This window comes from Oncorhynchus nerka, linkage group LG10 (assembly GCF_034236695.1).
Source record: "Oncorhynchus nerka isolate Pitt River linkage group LG10, Oner_Uvic_2.0, whole genome shotgun sequence".
In the NCBI taxonomy this organism is placed as follows: domain Eukaryota; kingdom Metazoa; phylum Chordata; class Actinopteri; order Salmoniformes; family Salmonidae; genus Oncorhynchus; species Oncorhynchus nerka.
In genome coordinates this window covers 62362503-62374952 of record NC_088405.1, presented here as the reverse complement: position 1 = coordinate 62374952, position 12450 = coordinate 62362503, and the positions used below count along the sequence as shown (strand labels likewise).

General features: G+C 44.0%; 1 protein-coding gene across 1 annotated transcript in view; it reads left to right on the top strand.

Moving 5' to 3' along the window:
* LOC115135776 (nectin-3-like protein) overlaps nucleotides 1-3978 on the top strand; it is an 82219-nt gene extending 78241 nt beyond the window's left edge. The window contains exons 7-8 of the mRNA XM_029670851.2: nucleotides 1826-1928; nucleotides 2747-3978. Of these exons, the coding sequence (XP_029526711.1) occupies nucleotides 1826-1928; nucleotides 2747-2914 (271 nt within the window). The 3' untranslated portion in view covers nucleotides 2915-3978. The remainder of the gene's footprint in view (nucleotides 1-1825; nucleotides 1929-2746) is intronic.
* Nucleotides 3979-12450: the final 8472 nt, after the last annotated feature.

Here is a 12450-nt window from a genome sequence, read left to right as displayed (position 1 = left end):
AGTATTTCAATGAGACGTAAGGGTACCAACAAATGTGAGCATGTGTGTACTTTACAGATGAAGATAATGGGAGTTGTTGGGGTGCAGGTACTGTAGTTCTGCTTAAAGGATCTTGTTTATCTGTCATGGGAGCAGTTTAGGATACAGCCTATGGAGAGACTCTCAGCTAGTGGGAGATAAATCCAAACAACCCTATCAGGTGGAAAGCATTTAGGTGTGTGCCTGTGTGTGTATGTGCGTATATGTATGCCTGTGATTCTGACTAACCCTACATTCTACCCATTTCTGATAAAGAGCATTAGGGTTAATCCTGTCAATAATGGTGATAATAAGCCTAGATCTTTTAAATTAGTTTTGCCATTGATCCAAGGTCTTATTTATTTATGATAGCAGTCTGGTCACTTTGCTAAATCCTCGACCATGTCCTCGACTCTCTGGCTCTTTCACTGGAGATTCACATTTGGATTCTACAGCTGTTTGTCTCCGATGCCTTGGAGCCGACGAGTGTGAAAGCAGATTCTCAGACTGACTGTTGGAGAGGACTCTAATACAGCCTGTCTGGCCAAAAGAAACACAACCCTGATCTGAAACCCAGTAGTGAACAGCTTTATGGAAAATAAACTTTCTGTGCCTGCATGCATAGCTCAGGTCCAGAGTGGTGTGTCTTTTCTACTCTGGGCCTTCCTGTTTTGTGTCTGATGCCAAATGAAAGGCAGTCGGCCTGAGTGTGGCCCTGGCTGTGTGTCTCTGAGGGCATCCCTGTGGACCCGGCTGAATGGATACAGGCCTCATCCCTCAGTCATCACACACACATTAAAGCCCAGCTCTTCTTCTAATGGATCAGGTGCACTCTACAGTCCCACAGCCTTCTGTGGGAAACACATGCAAGGTCATTAACTATACATCAGATATGTGTTCTCTCCATGTCTCATCCAAGTCAGATAGAAGGAAAAGGAGACCTATGAGTTCTTATGCCTGGCTATGCTGGGCTGCACATTAGAGCAGTGTTTCCTAACCCTGTTCCTGCAGTACCCCCAACACTACACAGTTTTGTTGTAGCCCTTGACACACACCTCATTCAACTCATTGAGGGCTTGATGATTAGTTGACAAGTTGAATGAGGTCTGCTTGTCCAGGGTTACAATAAAAATGTGTACTGTTGGGGGTACTGGAGGACCAGGGTTGGGACACACTGCTTTAGAGTGATCAATGTTTTTAGAAATCAATGATTATGACATGAGATAATAACTGAACACAGGTCAAAGTGTATGTTTTTGACCACTGGGGGAAAGTTGCAATAATGAACTATGACCTCAAGCTGCTCTCTCACTCTGATGTGTGAGGGTGATCACTATAATAATAGGAAGTACATCCACAGCCTAATATTACATGTTCCTGTGTGTATGCCCTAGCATGGAAATATGGTCAGAGAGAGGGTGACGGACAAAGATTTGGCGTTAGAGCAAAAGAGATGATACTAGAGCGCTCCAAAACCGAAGTAGAGTGTAGGGCAGGGCTAGGCAACGCTTGAAGGATGTGGGAGGAGATTAGGTTGATTGGCGTGAGCTGGACCTTGATGAGGGGACGGCTGTTAACCTAATCACTCTATTTAACTCTGCTTAGCGCCTGTCGATTCTAGCCTGTAATTGATTTAATTCACAGTGGAAACCGTTCCTAACACAATTTTAATTCCTCTTGTTCTACAACTTTGCAATTACCTGGTTTGCCATCGCACAGTGACATGTCTTAAGGTGTGCGTTATAGTCACTGTCAGTTGACAGTTAGGGACAGACAATGTTTTTTATTTTCTCCTCTCTCCCTGCAGGATTGATCTACCTCCGACGCACAAGCCTCCTCCTCCCTACACAGAGAGGCCGTCAGTCATCCCTCTGGTTGTCCACACACCACAGGTGGCCTCCCTTTCACAGGTAAACACTCCTATTATTGTGTGTAGGGTTGCAGGTGGAGCTACGGTTGGGGTTATATCTGGAGTTCAGGTTCTGGTTAGGGCCAGATTTGGGGTTAAACTGGGATGTGGACATGAAGCTTAGGGTTAGGGTTGTTGCACTACACCACACTGCTCCTAACTGGTCAACTTCTCATTCAAGTAAACCTTAAATAAACTGAGCTCTGGGGAAGGAGAAGAGCCAGATTGGGGTTAAAATGGAGTTAGATTCATTCAGCTCAGTGAGATGCAAAAGGTAGTCTTTTAAGATCATTGAATGATTCAGTGTCCTCTTTCCAACCATGCATCTCGCTTGCTCTCTCTCTTTCTCGCTCTTTCATCCTACCCTTCTCCCTTCTGTTTCTATCTTTACCTCGTTTACCGGTTCATTTAAGAGTGTTATTAGTATTCAGGTCCATAAAAGGAATGTAATGGCTTTGGCCTGAACCCTACCTCACACTATTCAAACAGCAACAGTAAAATGGAGTTTATCTGTGTTTCTGTGTATGTAGAGCTACAGAGTCTAGTATTCCCAACAAAGAATGTCGTCTGTCTGGACTACAGGGAGAACAGTCAGTTCTATCCATCTAGCGTCTCTCCTCTGAGACCCTCTACTGATTCAGTGCCAATTCTCTTCAACTCACTCCCTCATCTTTGATGTGTTTTTCAGCTGCATATATTTAGGGTTGAAATGAAAAGTTTTGAGTTTTTTTAGAAAGTTGATATGACTAATTTCCAGAATATGTATTTATTTTGTATCAACAGCGACACAGTGAGTCATCCCATCCTCTATTTTTGCAGGCTCACAGGGCTGTGCGGCAGTTTGAGATGGCAGAGAGAACACCTGCCAGGCCCACACCCCGGGAACCCCGAAGCCCCTCCCACCAGCCTCTGTCCTATCAGGAGTGGGTGTGTCACCAGAAAGGGGCGGATCGTATCTACATCAACCACCGGGAACACTATGTGTGACGGACACGTCCTAAACCTTCTATGGACCTGTCAATCAATCACTCACCCTGCCCCACCCATCGCCATGCAGGCTCACAGAGGCCAGCCTTTTCAATGTGAAGAACCCAGGCAACGAAATAGTAGATGAGTCTACTCCACATTTAACATAATTTGAGAGCAGCAGTTATCACTTGTAAGAAGCAAGACTAATGAGGCCGAAGCATAAACTGCTGAGTTTCTCTGGGGAACGACAACCCAAACACCCCTCCACTCCCCTTCTCCGAACCACCTGTTCTGTTCCCAACCACATCAATGAACAGAGGATAACAGCATAGGGAAGAGCAGGAAGACAGATTTGGTACAGTACCACAAAGTAACTATTTAAAATGGAACACTAAGCTCTGCTGTGTACTGTATAGGAGTGGAATGATATGAAAACACCATACTAAGCTCTTATGTATCGTAGTTGAATGTGTTACTATGTCACTGTGGCTGTGTGATAATCCTGTGTACAGTTATGCTCTTTGAATTAGTTAGAACTAATACTTTTTTTTAGGATTGTGGTAAACACCAGGCATATCTTTGTACGGTTCTGGTAAACACACAGCCAATTAGGTAGGATTCTAACTTCATGGTATAAGAACATAAATAGTAACATTGTCTGAAGGATCGTGCACCAGGACATCAGGATCTGAACAGAGATGGTAACATTGTCTGAAGGACCGTGCACCAGGACATCAGGATCTGAACAGAGATGGTAACATTGTCTGAAGGACCGTGCACCAGGACATCAGGATCTGAACAGAGATGGTAACATTGTCTGAAGGACCGTGCACCAGGACATCAGGATCTGAACAGAGATGGTAACATTGTCTGAAGGACCGTGCACCAGGACATCAGGATAAAGCATACCAGATAGCAACAGTATACCAGATAGTAACATATAATGAAATTTGCTGTACTCTATCATGTAATTTAAATGTTGAGAAAAGATGAATGTGGTTTAATGCTACGAGAAGTTAACTGAATCATAGAAAAAGGAAACTTTCGCACTTGGAATTGAAACATAAATCATTCATACATCAGTGGAACAATCTGATTTGTGTTATTTCGCTGCAATTTCGTAGAGGTCTTTCTAGCGCCATTTGTGTATTTGAAGGGGATCTTCTCAACTGTTGACTCAACTGCTGAGTCACTGGCTTACTGGGGCTCTCTCATGCCGTCCCTGGGGGGGGTGCGTCACCTGAGTGGGTTGATTCACTGTTGTGGTCAGCCTGTCTGGGTTGGCACCCCCCTTGGGTTGTGCCGTGGCGGAGATCTTTGTGGGCTATACTCGGCCTTGTCTCAGGATGGTAAGTTGGTGGTTGAAGATATCCCTCTAGTGGTGTGGGGGCTGTGCTTTGGCAAAGTGGGTGGGGTTATATCCTTCCTGTTTGGCCCTGTCCGGGGGTGTCCTCGGATGGGGCCACAGTGTCTCCTGACCCCTCCTGTCTCAGCCTCCAGTATTTATGCTGCAGTAGTTTATGTGTCGGGGGACTAGGGTCAGTTTGTTATATCTGGAGTACTTCTCCTGTCCTATTCGGTGTCCTGTGTGAATCTAAGTGTGTGTTCTCTAATTCTCTCCTTCTCTCTTTCTTTCTCTCTCTCTGAGGACCTGAGCCCTAGGACCATGCCCCAGGACTACCTGACATGATGACTCCTTGCTGTCCCCAGTCCACCTGGCCATGCTGCTGCTCCAGTTTCAACTGGCCTGGGCCCTAGGACCATGTCCCAGGACTACCTGACATGATGACTCCTTGCTGTCCCCAGTCCACCTGGCCATGCTGCTGCTCCAGTTTCAACTGTTCTGTCTTACTATTATTCGACCATGCTGGTAATTTATGAACATTTGAACATCTTGGCCACGTTCTGTTATAATCTCCACCCGGCACAGCCAGAAGAGGACTGGCCACCCCACATATGCTCTCTCTAATTCTCTCTTTTTTTCTCTCTCTCGGAGGACCTGAGCCCTAGGACCGTGCCCCAGGACTACCTGACATGATGACTCCTTGCTGTCCCCAGTCCACCTGACTGTGCTGCTGCTCCAGTTTCAACTGTTCTGCCTTATTATTATTCGACCATGCTGGTCATTTATGAACATTTGAACATCTTGGCCATGTTCTGTTATAATCTCTACCCGGCACAGCCAGAAGAGGACTGGCCACCCCACATAGCCTGGTTCCTCTCTAGGTTTCTTCCTAGGTTTTGGCCTTTCTAGGGAGTTTTTCCTAGCCACCGTGCTTTTACACCTGCATTGCTTGCTGTTTGGGGTTTTAGGCTGGGTTTCTGTACAGCACTTCGAGATATCAGCTGATGTACGAAGGGCTATATAAATACATTTGATTTGATTTGATTTGACCTGTTGATGATTTTGTGTTCTCATTCTTCCATTGTGAGTAGATAATATATATGCAGTGTTTGTTTTTTACACATTGGTCAGGGTTAGAGTTTTTTAAACCATCATATTTATACAGTATAGGTAGTCTGTGTACATGACAACGTTTTTATATGGTCAAACGTTCGGAAGAGCAGTCGCAGCCTTAGAGGCATCTGCTAAGGACGTTAGCCTCACATAGCAGTGTGTTAATGAGTTAGGCCTCCGTGCCTCTCCTCTCCTGTCCTGGTGGGGACCAGGGCTCTAGCTGAGCCAACCCACAATAAGGCCATTGTTTGTTTCCCTGCCACTAGTGAATAAGCTCTCAGGAATGCATTAACTATTGAAATATAAAAATGTGTCAGTTTCCATCAGCTAACAAACTGCCCTGCTGGAAGTGGAGTATGTACAGGGCAAGTTTTACCAGGCCTTTCTGAGGGGCTGAATATTATGGACTGTTATGTCATGTAGCCTATTGGTTTGTTAGGGAGGGTGGTTTGGGATTGGACTGCAAAACGAAGTTGAGGGATGAGAGGAGTAGACTTTTGTAGCTCTTCTGTACAACTTAAGTATCGTCATGATTGTAAGTGATGGTATGTGTAGAGTAGCATTGGTGTTTTGGGATCTGATCTCGGCACATTTTTTAAAAAGCCTACCTCATCCTCAGCTCATTCATACTTAAATATAATGGTTCACGTCTTAAAGGACAAGACATTTTAGAAATTAAATATGAGTTTATGAATGGAGGCTAAAGAAAAAAGCCTTAGTTTTTAAACATGCCTTTTGCACTGTGAGTTTGTGGATGTGAGTGATTGAGAGTTTGAGGATAAATGTGTACTTAGTTTCTTCACAGAGGGATCTTTATTTCTGACCAGTAACCGCCCTCCGTCATGGCCTCTTCCAGACGTCCTGTAAAATGTTTAGGTCATCCTCACTGTGTTTTATGAGGAGGGCTCCTGTGTTTATGTTTTGATGTACAGGCTGGATAGAGCACTTCTCACATGCAGTTACAGCCAGGAAATATGTCTCTAAAAGCCTATGTCTGCAGAGACACCTGAGGGAGCCCTGTGAGGAGAATGAAGCCAGCTCCCTGTCCATTGGAAAGAGAACAGCTTTGGTTCAGGTCAGTGAAGGATCATCATCATTTCCATCCAGGACATTTTCTGGCCATGGAGGGACTCCAACTCATCTGTTAGAGAGACAGCAGTAAAACGGTGACAGTGAGAGGGACATATGTGACCCATAGCCAGGGTTGGATAGTAACAGATTTACAAGTAATCCGTTACATGTAAATTATTGCAAAAAACAGTAACTGTAATCTGTTACTTTACCAGCAAAAATATTGTTATCAGATTAGATACTTTAGAAAAGCTAGATGATTACTTTGAGGATTCCATTTTAATTCAGAAAGGATGTTTAAAAAAAAAAAAAATCTGACACTTCTCTGTTTTCTCAATGACATTCAAATCAGCATTGAAAAAAGCGCAAGTTTAAATTTGTTCCACCTGAGTGAGTCTGACCAAGTCAGAGACCACTACGATGACACACCAAACGTGTTTGATGGGTCGCGGGAAAATCGCTTTTGTAGGCTACAGTCCAAGCTATATCTTCCAATGGTGTGACTGCTGTCGGAATCAATAGATTATCCAACTTGAATAAAGGCTTGGAGGTAAGGATGACAGCAGTGGTTTAGTCTACGGCGATATGGATATCACGTATTATTGATATCTACATAGTGCATTGATGTGACTCACACTGCTGCTCTCTCATTTAGCCATAAGGATTGTGGTGGTTGTGGATGGCTGTTCACAAATCTAAATATGTATATAAATCCAATATTGGTTGAATTCAAGAAGTTTAAACTGACTATCAATCATTGTTTTTGAAACCAGTGGACAGCCAGTGAAAAATGCTCCTCTTGCAACAGCTGCATAGTGCGGATCCAAGCCCATGGAATAAAAGTGGGGTTTTATTGCTCAATCTAATTCATGCTGATAAAAAATAAACAAATCCATAGGCCTAATGGACACATGCTCAAAGTTGCACACTTTTGATAGACTTAAAGGGTCAATCTGTAGTTAAAACATCCATTTCTGGACTTCTAAATGATATACTTATGATGCTCAAGCTTGCAGCCAGCTCTAGGAAGAGTCTTTGTGCTTCCAAACGTCTTCCATTTAAGAATGATCGAGGCCACTGCATTCTTGGGGACCTTCATTGCTGCAGAAATGTGTTGATACCCTTCCCCAGATCTGTGCCTCAACACAATCCTGTCTCTGAGCTCTATGGACAATTCTTTCTCATGGCTTTTTTGGAATTGACATGCACTGTCAACTGTGGAACCTTTATATAGACAGGTGTGTGCCTTTCCAAATCATGTCCAATCAACTGAATTTACCGGAGGTAGACTCCAACTAAGTTGCAGAAACGTCTCAAGCATTTTCATTAGAAACAGGATGCACCTGAGCTCCATTTTGAGTGTCATAGCAAAGGGCTTGAGGACGTATGTAAGTAAGCTATTTCTGTTTTTTATTTTTTTATAAATGTGTAAAAACCTGTTTTTGCTTTGTCATTATGGGGTATTGTGTGTAGATTGAGGAGGATTGTAATTTATTTAAACAATTTTAGAATAAGGCCGTAACAAAGTGGGGAAAAGTCTAGGGGTCTGAATACATTCCGAAGTCACTGTGTGTGTGTGTGTGTGTGGTGTGTGTGTGTGTGCAAGTTTATGTGTATTTGTGCATGTATGTATTTGTGCAAGTTCTCCCACTTAAAAAGATGAGAGGCCTGTAATTTTCATCATAGGTACACTTCAACTATGAAAAAAAAAAAAATCCAGAAAATCACATTGTAGGATTTTTAATTAATTTATTTGCAAATTATGGTGGAAAATAAGTATTTGGTCAATAACAAAAGTTTATCTCAATACTTTGTTATATACCCTTTGTTGGCAATGACAGAGGTCAAACGTTTTCTGTAAGTCTTCACAAGGTTTTCACACACTGTTGCTGGTATTTTGGCCCATTCCTCCATGCAGATCTCCTCTAGAGAAGTGATGTTTTGGGGCTGTTGCTGGGCAACACGGACTTTCAACTCCCTCCAAAGATTTTCTATGGGGTTGAGATCTGGAGTCTGGCTAGGCCACTCCAGGACCTTGAAATGATTCTTACGAAGCCACTCCTTCGTTGCCCGGGCGGTGTGTTTGGGATCATTGTCATGCTGAAAGACCCAGCCATGTTTCATCTTCAATGCCCTTGCTGATGGAAGGAGGTTTTCACTCAAAATTTCACGATACATGGCCCCATTCATTCTTTCCTTTACACGGATCAGTCGTCCTGGTCCCTTTGCAGAAAAACAGCCCCAAAGCATGATGTTTCCACCCCCATGCTTCACAGTAGGTATGGTGTTCTTTTGATGCAACTCAGCATTCTTTGTCCTCCAAACACGACGAGTTGAGTTTTTACCAAAAAGTTATATGTTGGTTTCATCTGATCATCCAAATGCTCTCTAGCAAACTTCAGACTGGCCTGGACATGTACTGGCTTAAGCAGGGGGACACGTCTGGCACTGCAGGATTTGAGTCCCTGGCGGCGTAGTGTGTTACTGATGGTAGGCTTTGTTACTTTGGTCCCAGCTCTCTGCAGGTCATTCACTAGGTCCCCGCGTGTGGTTCTGGGATTTTTTCTCACCGTTTTTGTGATAATTTGGACCCCACGGGGTGAGATCTTGCGTGGAGCCCCAGATCGAGGGAGATTATCAGTGGTCTTGTATGTCTTCCATTTACGAATAATTGCTCCCACAGTTGATTTCTTCAAACCAAGCTGCTTCCCTATTGCAGATTCAGTCTTCCCAGCCTGGTGCAGGTCTACAATTTTGTTTCTGGTGTCCTTTGACAGCTCTTTGGTCTTGGCCATAGTGGAGTTTGAAGTGTGACTGTTTGAGGTTGTGGACAGGTGTCTTTTATACTGATAACAAGTTCAAACAGGTACCATTAATACAGGTAACGAGTGGAGGACAGAGGAGCCTCTTAAAGAAGAAGTTACAGGTCTGTGAGAGCCAGAAATCTTGCTTGTCTGTAGGTGACCAAATACTTATTTTCCACCATAATTTGCAAATTAATTAATTAAAAATCCTACAATGTGATTTTCTGGAGAAAAAAAAAATGTCATAGTTGATGTGTACCTATGATGAAAATTACAGGCCTCTCATCTTTTTAAGTGGGAGAACTTGCACAATTGGTGGCTGACTAAATACTTTTTTTGCCCCACTGTATGTGTGTGTATATATATATATGTATATCTATCCATTGATTCTTGAAGAATATAACTTATAAATGTCTCATGAGCTTAGTTCAACTGTCACAACTGTCACACTGAGCTTAGTTCAACTGTCAAATGTCCATGAGAACCCAACATATAAGCTTGTTTTTCTCCTATGTTTGTAAACATTGTAAATGTAAACAACCACTGTATATCAAATATTTAAAAAATGTGTCACACGAGCCGAATACAACAGGTGTAGTAGACCTTACAGTGAAATGTTTACTTACAACGCAAATTGTGTGGGTAGCCATTTGATTGGCTGTTCAGGAGTCTTGTGGCTTGGGGGTAGAAGCTGTTAAGAAGCCTTTTGGACCTAGACTTGGCGCTCTGGTACCGCTTGCCGTGCGGTAGCAGAGAGAAGGATCTATGACTAGGGTTGCTGGGGCCTTCCTCTGACACGACCTGGTATAGAGGTCCTGGATGGCAGGAAGCTTGGCCCTAGTGATGTACTGGGCCATACGACCTACCCTCTGTCATGCCTTGCGTTCGGAGGCCGAGCAGTTGCCATACCAGGCAGTGATGCAACCATGCTGTCGATGGTGCAGGTGTAAAAAGATCTTTGAGGATCTGATCAGTCTCCTGATGGGGAATAGGTTTTGTTGTCCCCTCTTCACAACTGTCTTGGTGTGTTTGAACCATTCTAGTTTGTTGTTGATGTGGACACCAAGGAACTTGAAGCTCTCAACCTGCTCCACTACAGCCCCGTCGATGAGAATGGGGGCGTCCTTGGTCCTCCTTTTCCTGTAGTCCACAATCATCTCCTTTGTCTTGATCACGGTTAGGGAGAGGTTGTTGTCCTGTCACCACACGGCCAGGTCACTGACCTCCTCCCTATAGGTTGACTCATCGCTGTCGGTGATAAGGCCTACCACTGTTGTCATCTGCAAACTTAATGATGGTGTTGGAGTCGTGTCTGGCCATGCAGTCATGAGTGAACAGGGAGTACAGGAGGGGACTGAGCACACACCCCTGAGGGGTCCCTGTGTTGAGGATCAGTGTGGCGGATGTGTTGTTACCTACCCTCACCACCTGGGGGTGGCCCATCAGGAAGTCCAGGATCCAGTTGCAGAGGAAGGTGTTTAGTCCCAGGGTCTTTAGCTTAGTGATGAGTTTTGAGGGTACTATGGTGTTGAACGCTGAGCTGTAGTCAATAAATAGCATTCTCACATTCTCTTTTTTCACCTTTATTTAACCAGGTAGGCCAGTTGATAAAGCCAAGATAAAGCATAGCAGTGCGACAAAAACAACGGAGTTACACATGGGATAAACAAACACACAGTCAATAACACAATAGAAAAATCTATATACAGTGTGTGCAAATGTAGTAAGATTAGGGAGGTAAGGCAATAAATAGGCCATAGTGGCAAAATAATTACAATTTATCATTAACACTGGAGTGATAGATGTGCAAATGATGATGATGTGCAAGTAGAGATACTGGGGTGCAAAAGAGCAAAAATAAATAACGATATGGGGATGCGGTGGCATCAGAGAACTGTAAGGAAAGGCAGCCAAAGAGGAGTTGGCTTTGGGGATGACCAGTGAAATATACATGTTGGAGCGCGTGCTATGGGTGGGTGTTGCTATGGTTTGTTGGTGGAACAAACTCCCTCACGTCGCCAGGACAGCGGAGTCAATCACCACCTTCCGGAGACACCTGAAACCCCACCTCTTTAAGGAATACCTAGGATAGGATAAAGTAATCCTTCTCACCCCCCTTAAAAGATTTAGATGCACTATTGTAAAGTGGCTGCTCCACTGGATGTCATAAGGTGAATGCACCAATTTGTAAGTCGCTCTGGATAAGAGCGTCTGCTAAATGACTTAAATTTAAATGTAAATGTAAATGTGACCAGTAAGCTGAGATAAGGCGGGGCTTTACCTAGCAAAGACTTATAGATGACCTGGAGCCAGTGGGTTTGGCGATGAATATGAAGCGAGGGCCAGCCAACGAGAGCATACAGGTCACAGTGGTGGGTAATATATGGGGCTTTGGTGACATAACGGATGGCACTGTGATAGACTACATCCAATTTGCTGAGTAGAGTTTTGGAGGATATTAGTAGGATAGTCAGTTTTACGAGGGTATGTTTAGCAGCATAAGTGAAGGAGGCTTTGTTGTGAAATAGGAAGCCGATTCTCAATTTAGTTTGGGATTGGAGATGCTTAATGTGAGTCTGGAAGGAGAGTTTACAGTCTAACCAGACACCTAGGTATTTGTAGTTGTCCACATTCTAAGTCAGAACTGTCCAGAGTAGTGATGCTTGTCGGGCGGGCAAGTGCGGCCATAATCGGTTGAAGAGCATGCATTTAGTTTTACTTGCAGTTAAGAGCAGTTGGAGGCCACGGAAGGAGTGTTGTATGACATTGAAGCTCGTCTGGAGGGTTGTTAACAGAGTGTCCAAAGAAGGGACAGAAGTATTCAGAATGGTGTCGCCTGCGTAGAGGTGGATCAGAGACTCACCAGCAGCAAGAGCGACATCATTGATATATACAGCGAAGAGTCGCCCCAGAATTGAACACTGTGACACCCCCATAGAGACTGCCAGAGGTCCAGACAACAGACCCTCTAATTTGACACAATGAAATCTATCTGAGAAGTAGTTGGTGAACCAGGCGAGGCAATCATTTGAGAAACCAAGGCTGTTGAGTCTGCTGATAAGAATGTGGTGATTGACAGAGCCGAAAGCCTTGGCCAGGTCGATGAAGACTGCTGCACAGTACTGTCTTTTATCAATGGCGGTTTTGATATTGTTTAGGACCTTGAGCGTGACTGAGATGCACCCGTGACCAGCTCGGAAACCAGATTGCACAGCGGAGAA